Source organism: Vigna unguiculata, chromosome 7 (assembly GCF_004118075.2).
Source record: "Vigna unguiculata cultivar IT97K-499-35 chromosome 7, ASM411807v1, whole genome shotgun sequence".
Classification (NCBI taxonomy): Eukaryota; Viridiplantae; Streptophyta; class Magnoliopsida; order Fabales; family Fabaceae; genus Vigna; species Vigna unguiculata.
The window spans coordinates 1,863,568-1,877,743 of record NC_040285.1 but is presented as its reverse complement, the minus strand read 5'-3'; the positions used below and the strand labels follow the sequence as shown (position 1 = coordinate 1,877,743).

General features: G+C 24.9%; 1 protein-coding gene across 1 annotated transcript; it reads right to left on the bottom strand.

Moving 5' to 3' along the window:
* Positions 1-507: 507 nt before the first annotated feature.
* LOC114192478 (EH domain-containing protein 1-like) lies at positions 508-7,487 on the bottom strand. The gene is made up of 16 exons (XM_028082213.1): positions 7,290-7,487; positions 7,031-7,110; positions 6,235-6,303; positions 6,091-6,148; positions 5,500-5,552; positions 5,379-5,412; positions 5,210-5,265; positions 3,887-4,000; positions 3,459-3,561; positions 3,299-3,348; positions 2,731-2,859; positions 2,382-2,633; positions 2,194-2,273; positions 1,891-2,014; positions 1,193-1,336; positions 508-896 (listed from the first exon to the last, which is right to left on the bottom strand). The coding sequence occupies exons 1-16, from the start codon at positions 7,372-7,374 to the stop codon at positions 711-713; spliced, it is 1,617 nt and encodes a 538-aa protein (XP_027938014.1). The 5' UTR covers positions 7,375-7,487; the 3' UTR covers positions 508-710.
* Between the last annotated feature and the right edge of the window lie 6,689 nt (positions 7,488-14,176).

Below are 14,176 nucleotides of genomic sequence, written 5' to 3'. Positions count from 1 at the left end.
ACTGTTCATATTAGGTGGATTACTTTAATAATGATTGTTTCGATTTTGTTCAAATAAGTCCCTATTTTAAAAATTTAACAACTTAAATCTACTAACTAGGTTTTCAACTTTTAGAAAACTTTTTACCTAGCTATTTTAAATATAGTTAACATTTAAAATAAATATGAGAGACAATTTCTTATTAATCAAGTTAAATTGGTTTTGTTAAATCAAGTTAACATCTAAGTATTTAATAAAATTGAATTCTATAAGAGTCCTCAAAATTATAACCGAGATATAAAATAATGTATCCTAACATTTTACAAGATAGAATTTTTCGATTTTAATTTATGAAAGGTTGGAAAACATTTTTCCATACTTAGGAAAATAAATAGTAAACATTTCTTTGAATGATATTAGAAATTAGTGACATTAGACATTTTACTATGTTAAAATGTTAGTAACAAGTATTTCAATAAAGTTAACAACACAGTAAGGAATATATATTATAACAACAAAATTCCCTTATTATAGTCATTAAAAAAGACATCATATTAGTACATGTCTTACATAGTTTCATCTCAAAAAGTGTTGATGAAGCCATTGCATAACTTTACAAAAATGTTGATGCATATTAATAATATTAATACGCATCAGTTATACATAAAGATTTACTTTGGCAAGCACATTGCTGTTTATTTATTTATTTTTCTCATAAATGATTTAACTAATTAGCCATATGGATTTCTGAATGTAGTCAAGAGTTTTGGAATATCGTGGGCAAGCATATCTTCCACTGTCTGAATCATCTTTTTATTCAATCTTTCAAATTTGTCGATGTTATAACAGCTCAACGTCTCTTTGAATTGCTCAACATCTGGAAAGTCACCAGCTGGTAGATGAAACTCCCTTTGTATCTGATTACAATTTGTGTTATTTATACATTAGCTTTCAATTTTCAAGAATTATCATAACTATGCATGTGACAGGTGATTTAGTGGTTAGATGGAAGGAAAGGGAAGAAAAAGTCGTAGGATTGATACTTCTTACTAACAATTTGGAGAAATGAGGTCAATTTGGTAGATATAGAAAGAAGGGTAAGAGAAGTTATGAGTTTAATTTTTCTCCGCTAACAAAAACTAACGATTAGCATTTGCCAATAAAAAAAAAAAAAATGCATGTGAGTTGAGTCTATATAAAGCCAAATTCATACCTTTACAAATTCATCATCCAAATTATCAATGAGTTTTTGTTGAGCTTTGGCTTTTCCTATCATAGAGGGCATTTGCTTCTTAAGATGACCCATAATGTAAGCATGTATGACAGCAGATCTAGCTCGTTTTACAAATTCATTGATCTACAATATGAAAAAAAATGTTAATCAAAAGAGTCACCTTGATAAGTAAATAAACCACAATAACGATTATTTGAAACTAGATCTAAGAGAGTAATAGTCTATAGTAGCAATTATTAAAGGTATACCAAATCAAAAATAAGATTTTATCCTATGAAACTTTTCTATCACAAAATAGTAAGTATTAGTTTTGTTCCGATCTCAAGTCCCATGATAGATCGTTGTAAATTAACATATATTTAAGATATTGTCCATTTTGAAATAGAGACTTCATCACGGTTTTGCCTTGAAAGACATCTCAAATAGTGAAAAAAATAAGTATTTAAACCGTCTAAAACCTCGATATCTAAGTAATGTGAGACTATTGGGTGTCGTGAGAACAATTTCCCTTCCCAAATGTTTCATGACAAAAAGTTATATAAAGAAGTATATCAAACTCACAAATTTGTATTCTTTGGCAATATTTTTTCATCAAAATAGATTTTAACAAAGAAGAGTACATAGAATAGTCCTAAAGCAGTAGATAGATTATAATGAAAATTATAAGTAAAACTCACTTTACGATCACAAGCTTTCTTTGGTATATCTTTTAGATCTGACAGAAGATCATCTTGTTCTTTCTGAAATAATTCATTTTCAAGTGGACAAATGGAATCAAGTACAGACCTCTCGTTGAAAGAACTGCAAATAAAGAAAAAAAGGTTTGAACATAAAAGGATAAGATAATTTTATATGATAATGAATGAAACAAAAGTATAACCAAATCTAAATTATAAAAGAATGTTAATAACAAAAATGTGTAAGTTCATGACATTTTTAAGGTGTAGAAGTGAACACATACAAATTATAAAGTGACTTACCCAATATATACACGCATGACTTCAGGAACATTTAATACCTTCCCAAGTGACCACATTAATGCACCATATATTCTCATTAGCTACAACATTGGATCATACAAAAATATAAAAATATAAGCCAAATTTTACCTTAAATAAAATCACATTAGATTAAGTAAAATTAAAATATGAGTAATGTGTGTTTTTACTTGTTGAGGATCAACTTGATCTGCCTTATTTAAAACCACTCGAATTTTGTCATCGTTTCCTCGTAGGGATGATATCACACGCTTGAACTCATCGCTAACGTCAAGTTTGTGAGGATCAAACAAAAGGAGTATCAAATCACATTTAGCAGCAAACCATGATGTTACACCAGTAAAGTCATATTGTCTTTGTGTCCTTTGTTTTTCTCCAGATAAAACTCCAGGGCTATCAACAAATGTGATGTAGTCCAATAACTTTCAACAATTCATACAAAATGAGAGAGTTAGGTTTTGAATGCTACAAAATAAATATCTTAGATTTTATTTTGATATAGGTATAAAAGATTCTTACAGGATGAGGCATTTGAGAACACTCAAATTTGGACAAAAATGATGTCCCAAATGTGGTAAGACCACTGAATGGCATGTCTGCTTGGACGGCCACAGTGTTGCCAGGAATGCTTCTTTCATCAGGTCCAGACTATGCAAAAAACAACTACAATTACTTCTTCAAAACTCAATAACAATTGATTTTCCAAGATAACTGTAATGGTTAAATATGTCTTTAGTTCCTAACTTTGATATGAGATTAGAATTTGTACATTTTGACTCCTAAACTTTAAAAGTAAATACAGTCTTCCTAATTCAACTGTGTTCATTTCTTTTAGGTGTCAAACTCATTTTAAAATGTATTTGAGTTGTTTATACTGTTTTGACCGTTTCAACTCAAATGTCAGTCTGGAACATCGTTTAACAAACTCAAAAAAATCAACGACATTAGATTAAAATGACTACATCAGTTCATTTTTAGAGTTTGATATTCAAAATATATTAAAGTTTAGGACAAGAGCGAATTCTAATTTCACATCAGATATAAGGACCAAAATGTAACAAAGTTAGAGTTTAAGGTATACACATACCATAACAACAACAAACCTATCGGTTGTTGGTTCTGGTCCAATGTGAGCTCCTAATAACATTGGTGAGGAAAACAAATCACTAATACAAATTGCATAACTTGTGTGAGCAATTTCAAATATGTATTATAGACGTAGAATTTGAGGTTGGAGAATCACTTACCTGGATAAGTAGTTCTAAGCATATGTTTAATGAATGTTGTTTTTCCAGTGGAATATTGACCCAAAAGTAGAATCATAGGTTTGGCATCAAAATCACTATTTGTCTGTAATAAATAAAGAATAGTAATCAATAAAAAAATATTAATTGCATATTTATAAATGAGTTTAGATTCTCTATTGATTTTTTTGATGTTGTTTTCTGTTCAGTATTAAAAATACACTGTATTGATATTTTAAATATCTTTTTAATATATTTTAAAACATCAAAATTAGTGGTAATTAGTGTATTATGAAGATACAGTAGAGAAACACTAAAAAAAAACTCAACAGAGAATCAACATTCTTTATAAATGGTGTTCATTATATGAGTGAGTAAACAATTGAATTAAGTTTTTTATTAAACAAAAACAAATAGAATGACCTACTAACCAAAAAAGGAGAGACAAAATCGTTGTATTGGTATGCAGTTTCTAAAGGCTTCAACTTTTGAAGGTAAAGTTTCTTCAAACCATCTATAACTGAGGTCACTGAAGCCGCAGACACCTGTGAACATATTCTAAAAATTAAAATTAAAGATACTAGAAGAAAATTAAAGGTTAAAAGAACAAGTAATTATTACTTAATTACTTCCTTTTACACATACTTATAAAAATATTAGAAGAATAAAGAAATGAAATCATAACTTGTTAGTGCAAGGTATTTACAATTTCATTTTATTGTTACATCAAATATCTTGTGTTAAATGTTCCTTCAAAGAAATCTTTTATTTAATTCAAGTAGAGTTGTCAAAATGGGTTGGAAGCCGCAAGTCAACCCGGCTCATCACGGGTTCAGACTGAGTTGGATTGAAATTTTCTTACAAATTTCAATACGGGTTGATTTTTTACCCGACTCACCTAGAATCCGGCTCACCCGGGTTGAACCTGTGATGAACCGGGTTGGCTCACCAACCCACAAATTAAGGGTCACACAAGTGTTTTTTTGTTAAATTGGGCTTTGCATTTGGGTAATTTTAAGTTGTTTTTTTTAGCCAACACATAGATAATTTATACTTTTGTGATTTTGGTTTGTATTTGGATTGTATTAAAATTTATTTAGATTTTAAATAGAATTATAATTTAGTTTTGACTGAAAAAAAATTGTATTTTTTAATTGAGTGAACCTATGAGCCAACCCGTTTAATCCACCAACCTGTGGTGGATCGGGTCGGGTTCAAATTTTTTTGGCTCGCTAATAAGTGAATCGGGTTGGATTAGTTCACTAAATAATCAACTCATGATGGATCGAGCCAGGTCAGACAAGATTACCCGTTTTGACAGCTTTAAATCCAAGGAAAACTTGACATTATTTTATGTTCTTATACAACAAGTATATTGAAGTAATGTATGACTTTATTCCCCTATAAAATTAAAACTCTAACATAGTCTTCAATCTAAAGTAACTCTCATTAGGTTAATCTTCAATGTAGAGCCATAAAACAATTAACTTATATTTTAAATAAATCTTCACAAGTTCTTAGACCCATAACAGCATAGAAAACCTAATACATAATTCAAAGATAAATAAAATCACTAGATTTTTTTCTCTACTCATACATAAGTTTAACATGTTTGAGTGAATTATCTAAACAATATTAATTATAAAGTTAAGGCAGCAAAAGATGAACAATATTAAGTAACAAACTATTTTCCAAATCATGTTAATTCTAAAGAGCTAGAAATGAAGTACCAATCAAAGTGACAAAATGTTTACCTCTTTTTTCGACTTTGTATGAAACCAATTACTCGAGGGTGATGGTTGAGGACTAACTGTATTAGTGAGTGAAATCGATAAAAAAAAAATAAAGAAAGAAAGAAAAAGAAAAAGAAAAAAGAAAGTAATATAAATGAATGCACTTGTTAATTAAACTAGTATACATTACCACTTAAATCTTTACTATTTTTGCGTTTTTTCTTCTGCATTAACAAAACCATTTAATTAATGATAAATCATATCACTAAATGAATGTATATAGAATCAACAAAATAAAATAAAATACTTACTGCAACTAATGCATCCAAACCCTCCATTGTGGGTGGTTTTACATATTTCATAGCTGAAATAAAAGTCAATCATATGTTATTAACTTTTATAATGTAAAAATTTAATGAGTGACAAAAATGAAAATACAAAATTTTAATGGGTTAAATATGTTTTTGTCCCTCCTTAAGTTTCAGTGAATTTTGGAATTAGTCTATTTTCGAAATTTTTTACCAATTTAGTCTTTCATCTTTAGAAATATGTGAATTTAGTTCTTCTTACCAAATTTTGTAAAGTTTATTTGATATTTTAAACGTATTTTATGATAATATTTGAGTTAACATTAAAGCGAAAATGTGTCAAACGGTGTAAACAATTAAAATACTATCATGAAATGCACTTGAAACGTCAGATAAACTTAACAAAATTTGGTTAAAATGACTAAATTCACGTATTTTTAAAGATAAAAAACTAAATTGGTCAAAATTTTTGAAGAGAAACTAATTCTAAATTTCACTAAAACTTGAGAGATGAAAAACATATTTAACCTAATTTCAATCAATGCAGACAACAAAACTAATAAACCAAACAACATAAAAACAAACAGAAGTTACCATCACTAGTTAGTAGATCATGTGTTATTGAGTATCCACATTGTCCTAAAGAAACAAGCTACAAATGAAAATGGATTAGGTTTTGGAAATTGGTAAAAAAATTTAAAAAAATATACTTTCTGAAGAAAAGAATTATTTTTCTACCTGCATAGCAATGACAAATTCCCTGAAACCTAGATATCCTTCTCGTCTTGCATCTGCAATGGCCCATACCTTATTTTAATAAAAGAGAACAATGAAAAAATAATTAGTTATAAGGAAGAAAAAAAAATATTAAAACAAAGATGTAAAAAATATCAGATAATGTAACTTAAATAAATAACTCATACTTTATTTTGAACACTATGGAAAAAATTGTATCTTAAGTAAACTTTTACCTATACAAATTTACAAGTTTTCAAAAGAATAAAACGTGCATATATTTTCTATTACTTTATGGGATATTTTTTTATCATACATTACTAATAAACATCTTATTAGATTAATATTGTATATTACCAAATAAAACTCCAAATATGATTATAAAATATAGAAGATCTTAGGTCAACTAGATATATGATCAAATTAAAATATATATAAATGAATACAATTATCATTTTACAAAGTTGGTTTTTGTGAAAATGGAATAAAAACATAAACTTACTTTATAATATAAAATAACATTACCTATAGCTATAATATTGCATATAAGTTTTATCCTTTTAAAAAATGACCCAACAGGAATATAATAAGCATTTTTAATTCACAACAAAATGAGTACATTAAGTAAGAAGGAAATAAATAAATGAAGAAAAATACAATTAATTTATTCGTTATAGATGTGAAAAAGGGCAACCATGATGTGTGATCAAGCACTTTAAAATGTCTCAACTTCAATCCAAAAATACATTTTCCTTTTTAATTTCCAATGCATAAAATAAATCTATAAAAATACAAAAACCTGTTTTAATTCTTGTCGTGACAAGTTTGACATGGCAAAAAACTTGATGGCTTCTTTTCCTGTAAAGCGACCATCTCCATCTGAACACACCAAAATGCAGAATAATAATCTCTTGCAAAAGGGTTAAATACATACAAATACAATTATTTTGCATAACACAATCAAAAAATGAGAAATTAAGAAACAAATATACAAACATGGGAAAACAAGTAACACCATGTGGATTTCAATTATGATAAAAGAGAATGAAGATTGAAACCTGCATCTACATAATTGAACCACTCTTCATATAAGGCTTGATAGTCTTCAAAACTTGAATTGATTGGTACTATCTCAAGTCCCATGATAAGAATAATACAAAAATATTATTCTTTTTTTTTTCTGTTTTATGATTTTGGGTAAGATGTGAAGAGGGGTTGCAGATGCATGGGAAGGGTTGGTTACAAGAGAAGGGATAGCAATGATGTTGTTGCAAAGAATATGTGATACAAAGTTAGGGTTTTTATACTGTGAATGTTGATGTTGAATGCTAAGAAATGTGCTCAGAACCTACAATTGAAATTTCCATTAATAACTCTGCATACGTTAAATGAGGAAACTGTCTTCAAGTTTTTTTGTTTTGTTTTGAATTAGTATTTTTACCCGTGCAACGCACACGGGATATTGAATTTTAAAATTAAAAATTACAGTATATTTATTAAATTAATTTGAAATTATAAAAATATAATTAAATTTAATATAAATTTTATTTTATAAAATTCAATAATAATATTTTAATTGATTTTATAATAAAAATGTATTTAAGTTATTTATATATATTTTTAATAAAATGTATTATATATAATTATTTTAAATAATATATTAAGATTTAGATAATTAAAATTAAGAAATCAAATTTAATTTTGAATGAAATATTGAGTAAAAAATGTAGAAAAATATAATAGTTGTTTCTCTAATAATAAAAATGATGGATGATATAGAAATTGTTGAGTAGACTTAATAAAAATACAAACATTAGACGATACAAAAAATGTGAAGAGTAAGCGAGATAAAACTACAAATGATAGATCGTGCAAATAAATGTAGATCATGCAAATAAATGTAATGTTTAGTTAGTCAGATAGTACTCAATCTCTTCAGATGTGTCAGTTTGGTACTCACTTTTAAAAATGTGTCAATCGAATCTCAACTTTTGAAAAAATGTCTCAATTAGGTTCTTTTCACTCTTGTAAGTCGTTTTAAATATCGATACCATTAATGGCGTTAATATTTTTTTCTCAAAGGGACCTGATTGAGACATATTTTCCAAAGTTAGGACCCAATTGACACCTTTGTAAAAGTGGGTATGAAACTGACATATCCAAACAAAAGTGAGTATTATCCGACTAATTACACCTAAATATAAATAGTAGATTCTTTAAAGATACAAATGTTAGACTGCAAACAAAATATAAATAGTAAACAATCAAAACTTACAAAATGTAGACTATGTAGACAAATATAAATAGTACACTATGCAAAAATACAAAGGTTAGACATTGATAGACTCTTCTATCGGAGTCCTTTTTTTACAATTTTTTTGGATTTTGAATTTCAAATGTTAACTTTGCTCCCATATTTCATAGCTTTTAAAATTTAGAATTTAAATTCAAACTTTATTACTATATATTTTGAATTTCAAATTTGACAATATATATCCTAATTTAGAAAAAAAATATTGAAATCGACATTATTAGTGATTTTTATATCTTTAAAAATTTTAAGAATGTATAATTTTAACTTGTAATGATATACCAATGTCTATGTTATAAAAATTATTTTTTAAATTATTGTTTAAGTTTGTGTAAAATGTCAAAAAATATGTGAAAAATATTTAAAAATATTTAACAATTCATATTTAAATTTTACAATTATTTATTTATTATTTTACACTATATTTTAATTATTTTTACTATTATTATTATATTAGGACTAATATGTTAATATATTATTATATTATTAAAAACCATAGATTTTTGTTCCTAAATATTATATTACTTGTTTATTTTCTATATCATATTTTTAACTTTTATTGTTTTTAATTGTGAATATTAATGTATTTCCATTAAATTTTTTTAATTTATCATTTTTCATATTTTGATAATATATAAAATACGGACCTTTCTTATAAGTTAAAAATATTTGAAAGTTGTTTAGAGACATTATAAGAATCTATTGAAAAACCTACACTATTTTACAATTTTTTTTAATGTTAAAATTTAAATTTTATTGGTATATTTTTTGTTTAATTAGTCAAATAGTACCATTTTCATTCTAAAGTTTCAGTTTGGTAATTGCTTTTAGAGAAAATGTTACTGTATATACTTCGAATTCCAATTTTCACAATATATGAATTTTAATCTTGCAATAATATTGAAATTGAAATAGTTAATTATTTCCATATCTTTAAAAGTTTAAAAAATTTATAATTTATAATTTTTACCTTATATTTTAATTATATTAATATTATTATATTTTATACTTACATTGTTACATATTATTATATTTTATAATATATTATTATATCATGGGTCATCAAATTTTTTGAATATTTGAATTTATATATTTTTATCAGAAATATTCAAGTATTTATTACAAAAATTAACTTTTTGTATATATTTTTCATTTTAAATGTTAAATTTAATTTTTTTTTATCACATTCTATTTTTTTTATTGTTCGTTACGATTTTAAATTTGAATCCAAAATTTATTAATATTATTATATGTATTATGATTAATTTTTCACAACTTAAAAACGATATTATTTTCAATGAATTAATTTTGAAATTTATTCTAAAAACACACGAAAGGAATATATTACCTAATATTATCTACTGCTTTATGTTTACAAAAATCAACTATAAGAAAAGTTCAGTTTCGAAGGACATTAAATGAGAAAAAAAAATAGTTTCCAATGTAAATTCAATGTAATATAATATTATATAAAAATATAAAATGATAATATTACATTAATCCTACATAAATATAAATTTATTCTTAAATTAATATTTAAATTTAATCATAAATTGATATAAAGTTAAGAATACAACCATAATAAGTAATATTAGATCAATCAGTTTTCAAACACGTTAATAGAAGAAGATTTTGGTTTCCAATGCAATATTTTAAAACCATAATTGATATAAAGTTAAGAATACAACCATAATAAGTAATATTAGATCAATCGGTTTTCAAGCACATTAATAGAAGAAGATTTTGCATTTTGTATTAATCATTAGCGATAAATAAAGAAGCATATAACATCTCAAAAAACATGATGATATAAAATTTTTATATTTTTTATATACTTAAAATTGATAAATAATATTTTTCGTGAATGTCTTAAACTCTAATTATGTGTTTGATTGATACTTCATGATTCATTGAGTCCCACAAATCATGATTGTTGTTGTTCATAATAAATAATCATAATTCAAAATGAAAAATTCTTGGAAGACGAAAAGTTTTCCATTTATTCTATATATTTTTGACATTTATATTGAAAGACGTAAGTGTTGATTTATAAAGTTTATTCAATAAGCTAGTTAAAATTTAAGAAGATTTTTGAAAACTGTATAAAGCTCTCTTAAAAAGGTAGGTGGATTTTTAAAATATTTTCCATTTAAAATTTTAATACAATAAATTCATATATAACATTGCAATGAGAAACACAAAAAGTTGTTGGTTTCTAATATTTAATGTTATTTAATGACAAAGACATTCATCTGTGAGAAGTCATAAAAATATATCTTGGAAGTAGGTTGGAAGAAACTGAAAAGTTCTTTAAGAGGTTGAAAAAATATAGCTTGGAAGTAGTGTTGGAAAAAACTGAAAAATTGTTTTAATTCTTAACATCTTTATATTTTTGGAAGATGAAAAGTAGATTTTGAAAAATATAAAAATATTTTTCAGTAAGCTAGGTAAAAAAAACAAAGTCTTAATTTTTAATTTGGTAATTAAATATATTTAAGGTAACTAATTTAAAGAAACTATTAACTTATCAGATTTTAAGAAAAGTGTAATATGTAATGACTATTTTTAAAATAAATTAATAAAATACATAATTTTTCTGTAGAAGAGGAGAAAATATTAATACTTATATAAAAAATATTTGTTAGTTATAAATCTTTCTTCTACTTTAAACTTTTTAAAAGTCTATGTTATCATTAATGAGACAAATTCATGGAGTCAGAACTTTATTTTAATTTTGTTTGTTCAAAAATTTAAAAACTTGGATTATGCCTTTATAATTTGTATTTATTATAAAAATAAAATGTAGTTTATGATTTGCATTTACTTCACTATAAAAATTCTGAAATAGTAAATATTATTTTATCAAATAAGATTTAATATTATATTTTAAAGTATTCACTCTTCATTCTACAAAACATTTCAGTCATGTAATATTCGTAAATTCCACACAAAATCCTAATTAATTTATTATTTTACGTTCTTTAATTAAATTTATTTTATAAAAATTAGCTACCATCTCCAAGAAACTTTGTAAAAGTTTCTAAAGTTGTTATTTTATCATATTTACTTCAAAATATTAATTATGAAGACCATCAATGATGTATATTTTGGGACAATGCCATTAGAACTCAAAACAGTATTGTTAGCTTTGCAATTTTATATAATTATATATTAGATTATATACTATTAGAGATTTTGGTCATTCAAAATGACTTTTACTCTATGGGAATGTGAGAAGATTTTTAGACCCCGTATAAAAGTTTTTCAAGAAGGTATGTAGATTTTTTAAAATATTTTCCATTTAAAATTATAATACAATAAATTCAAATATAACATTGTATTGAGACACTAAAAAAGTTGTTGGTTTCTTCATAATTAATGCTAATTTAAATTGATTATAAAAATGTGTTGGAAGAGACAAATTTTTATCTTGAAAGTAGTGTTGAAAGAAACTGAAAATTTGTTTTTATTCTCCTAAACATTTTTTAATTTCTGGAAGATGAAAAGTATTTTTTGAAAAGTATTAAAAGCATATCTAGCAGGCCAAATAAAAAAAAGTTTTAATTTTTAATTTGGTAAATAAATGTATTTAAAGTAAATAATTTTATTTGCATTTTTTATTAATAAGAAATTATTAATTAATCAGATTCACAAAAGTGTAATATGTAATATTATTTTTAAAACAAAAATTAAAAAAATAACTAATTTTGTCTATAAAAAAGGAGAAACTATTAATATTTATGTAAAAATATTTGGTAGTTATCATTATGTGTTCTTTTAATTTTAATTTATTAATATTTTTTGTACTTTGAAATTTTTAAGACGTGGGACTGGAATGAGGAAGCAAACAAATATATTTCATTCATGGATTTAACTTATTAAACTTTAATAAATATTTATTGAAGCATGAGCTTTATTTCAATTTTGTTTGTTGAAAAATTTAGAAAATTTAGATTTTACCTCGATTTGCATTTATTTTAAAAATAAATTGTAACTTATGATTTCCATTTACTTCACTATTATAATTCTTAAACAGTAAATATTATTGTATCAAATAACATAAAAATTATATTTGAAAGTATTCACTCTCAAAACTACGAACATTTCAGTAAATATCGTGTAATATTTTGTAAATTCCACACCAAATTCTAATTAATTTATTGTATTACCATTTTTAGTTTAATTTATTTTAAAAACAATAGTTACTTTCTCTAAAAAACTTTGTAAAGGTTCCTAAAATGTCATCTTATGACACTTACTGCTCCAAAACATTAATTATAAAGACCACCAATTATGTTTTTTTGGGACATGACACTCTTTTACTATAATAAATGAATGTTGTATATTCCAATACATGTCTGGAAATCTAATCTACACATATGAACCCATATGAGTATCCTTGAAAGAAGATAAGTTGTAAATTGTAGACGTAGCAGCGTTCTTTGAGTGTGAAGAGAGGTACCGGTAATCAAAGCGTGTTAGTGATAATAATATTACGTAGAGCAATCATAATTATCATCTTGAGAAGTGTTGATAACTCTGGACAGTGCAATTAATTTTATCTTGAGAAGTGAAAACCATAATGAAGAGAAATTTAAAAAAATGAAACTCTCCTTGGTTGGCGATTTAGTATTTAATATTGGAATATGAAAACATTTAATAATTAAAACGTGTAGCAGATGATATAGCAGTTTAATCATCATTATCTCGAGCAGTGCGAGATTTAATGCATTTGAATATTGATTGACACACGTTGTCATCATTATCTCGAGCAGTGCAAAATTTAATGCATTTGAATATTGATTTACACGTTGATTTGGAGATAATTCGAACCACTTTTTGGAGGCGTTGGAATACAAAAAGTTTTTTAAACAGTCATTTTAAATTTATTTTTCCATAAAAATTGATCTTAAATTCTTCTGAGTATGAAAATGGTGAAAAATATTTTAATTATTTTATAACTTATATTATTTTAATAATAATAATTATTATAGTTATTGTATTTCACTGACTTTTAAATTTCCAATTTATATGGAATGATAATTAATGTTAATTAATTCAATTTCTAATTAAAACTAATTTATATTGACTAAAATGAAGTCGAACAAAATCTAATACAAAAAAGGAAAATACATATAATAAAAGAGAATAAAATATAACTTTTATGTTGAGATATATAATAACTGCATACAAAATAAGAGTCCAATTGAAATCTTCTTATATATTGATATATATAAGAAGTTCAAACAAAATTACATACAAAATTTTCAACTTTAATACCAAAAAAATGGATAAAGAACTTTGATATCTCTGCTTGTTCTTTCACTTTCAACTTCAAAAAACAATTCAAGGTGATCCTCTGCAGAGAGTTGATGATCTCCATAGAAAGATCTTAGTTGGTTCCAGCCTTGGGTAATCATTGAAGTGTGAATATCCATGTTGTAAGTAACATGGTGAACATTACTTTGGTAATCAACAACAATCCATTTAGTAGCAAGGTCCTTCCAACAGCGTATTATGAACACTCGGTCGACGTGTCCAAAGTCCTTAAAAGATTAGCAAGTTAAGAATAAAGAAATAAATAAATATAAATAACAAAAATAAATGAGTTTGAATCAAAAAATATACCTGATC

What these genes read in the sequence shown, in the direction of transcription:
- LOC114192478 (XM_028082213.1), bottom strand. Translation starts at nt 7,374, where the DNA reads ATGGGACTTGAGATAGTACCAATCAATTCAAGTTTTGAAGACTATCAA. An exon ending in TGATCTACTAACTAGTGATG is followed by an intron (nt 5,553 to 6,090) that starts GTAACTTCTGTT and finishes CTTTTATTTCAG; the next exon opens with CTATGAAATATGTAAAACCA. An exon ending in ATCAAGTTGATCCTCAACAA is followed by an intron (nt 2,274 to 2,381) that starts GTAAAAACACAC and finishes CCAATGTTGTAG; the next exon opens with CTAATGAGAATATATGGTGC.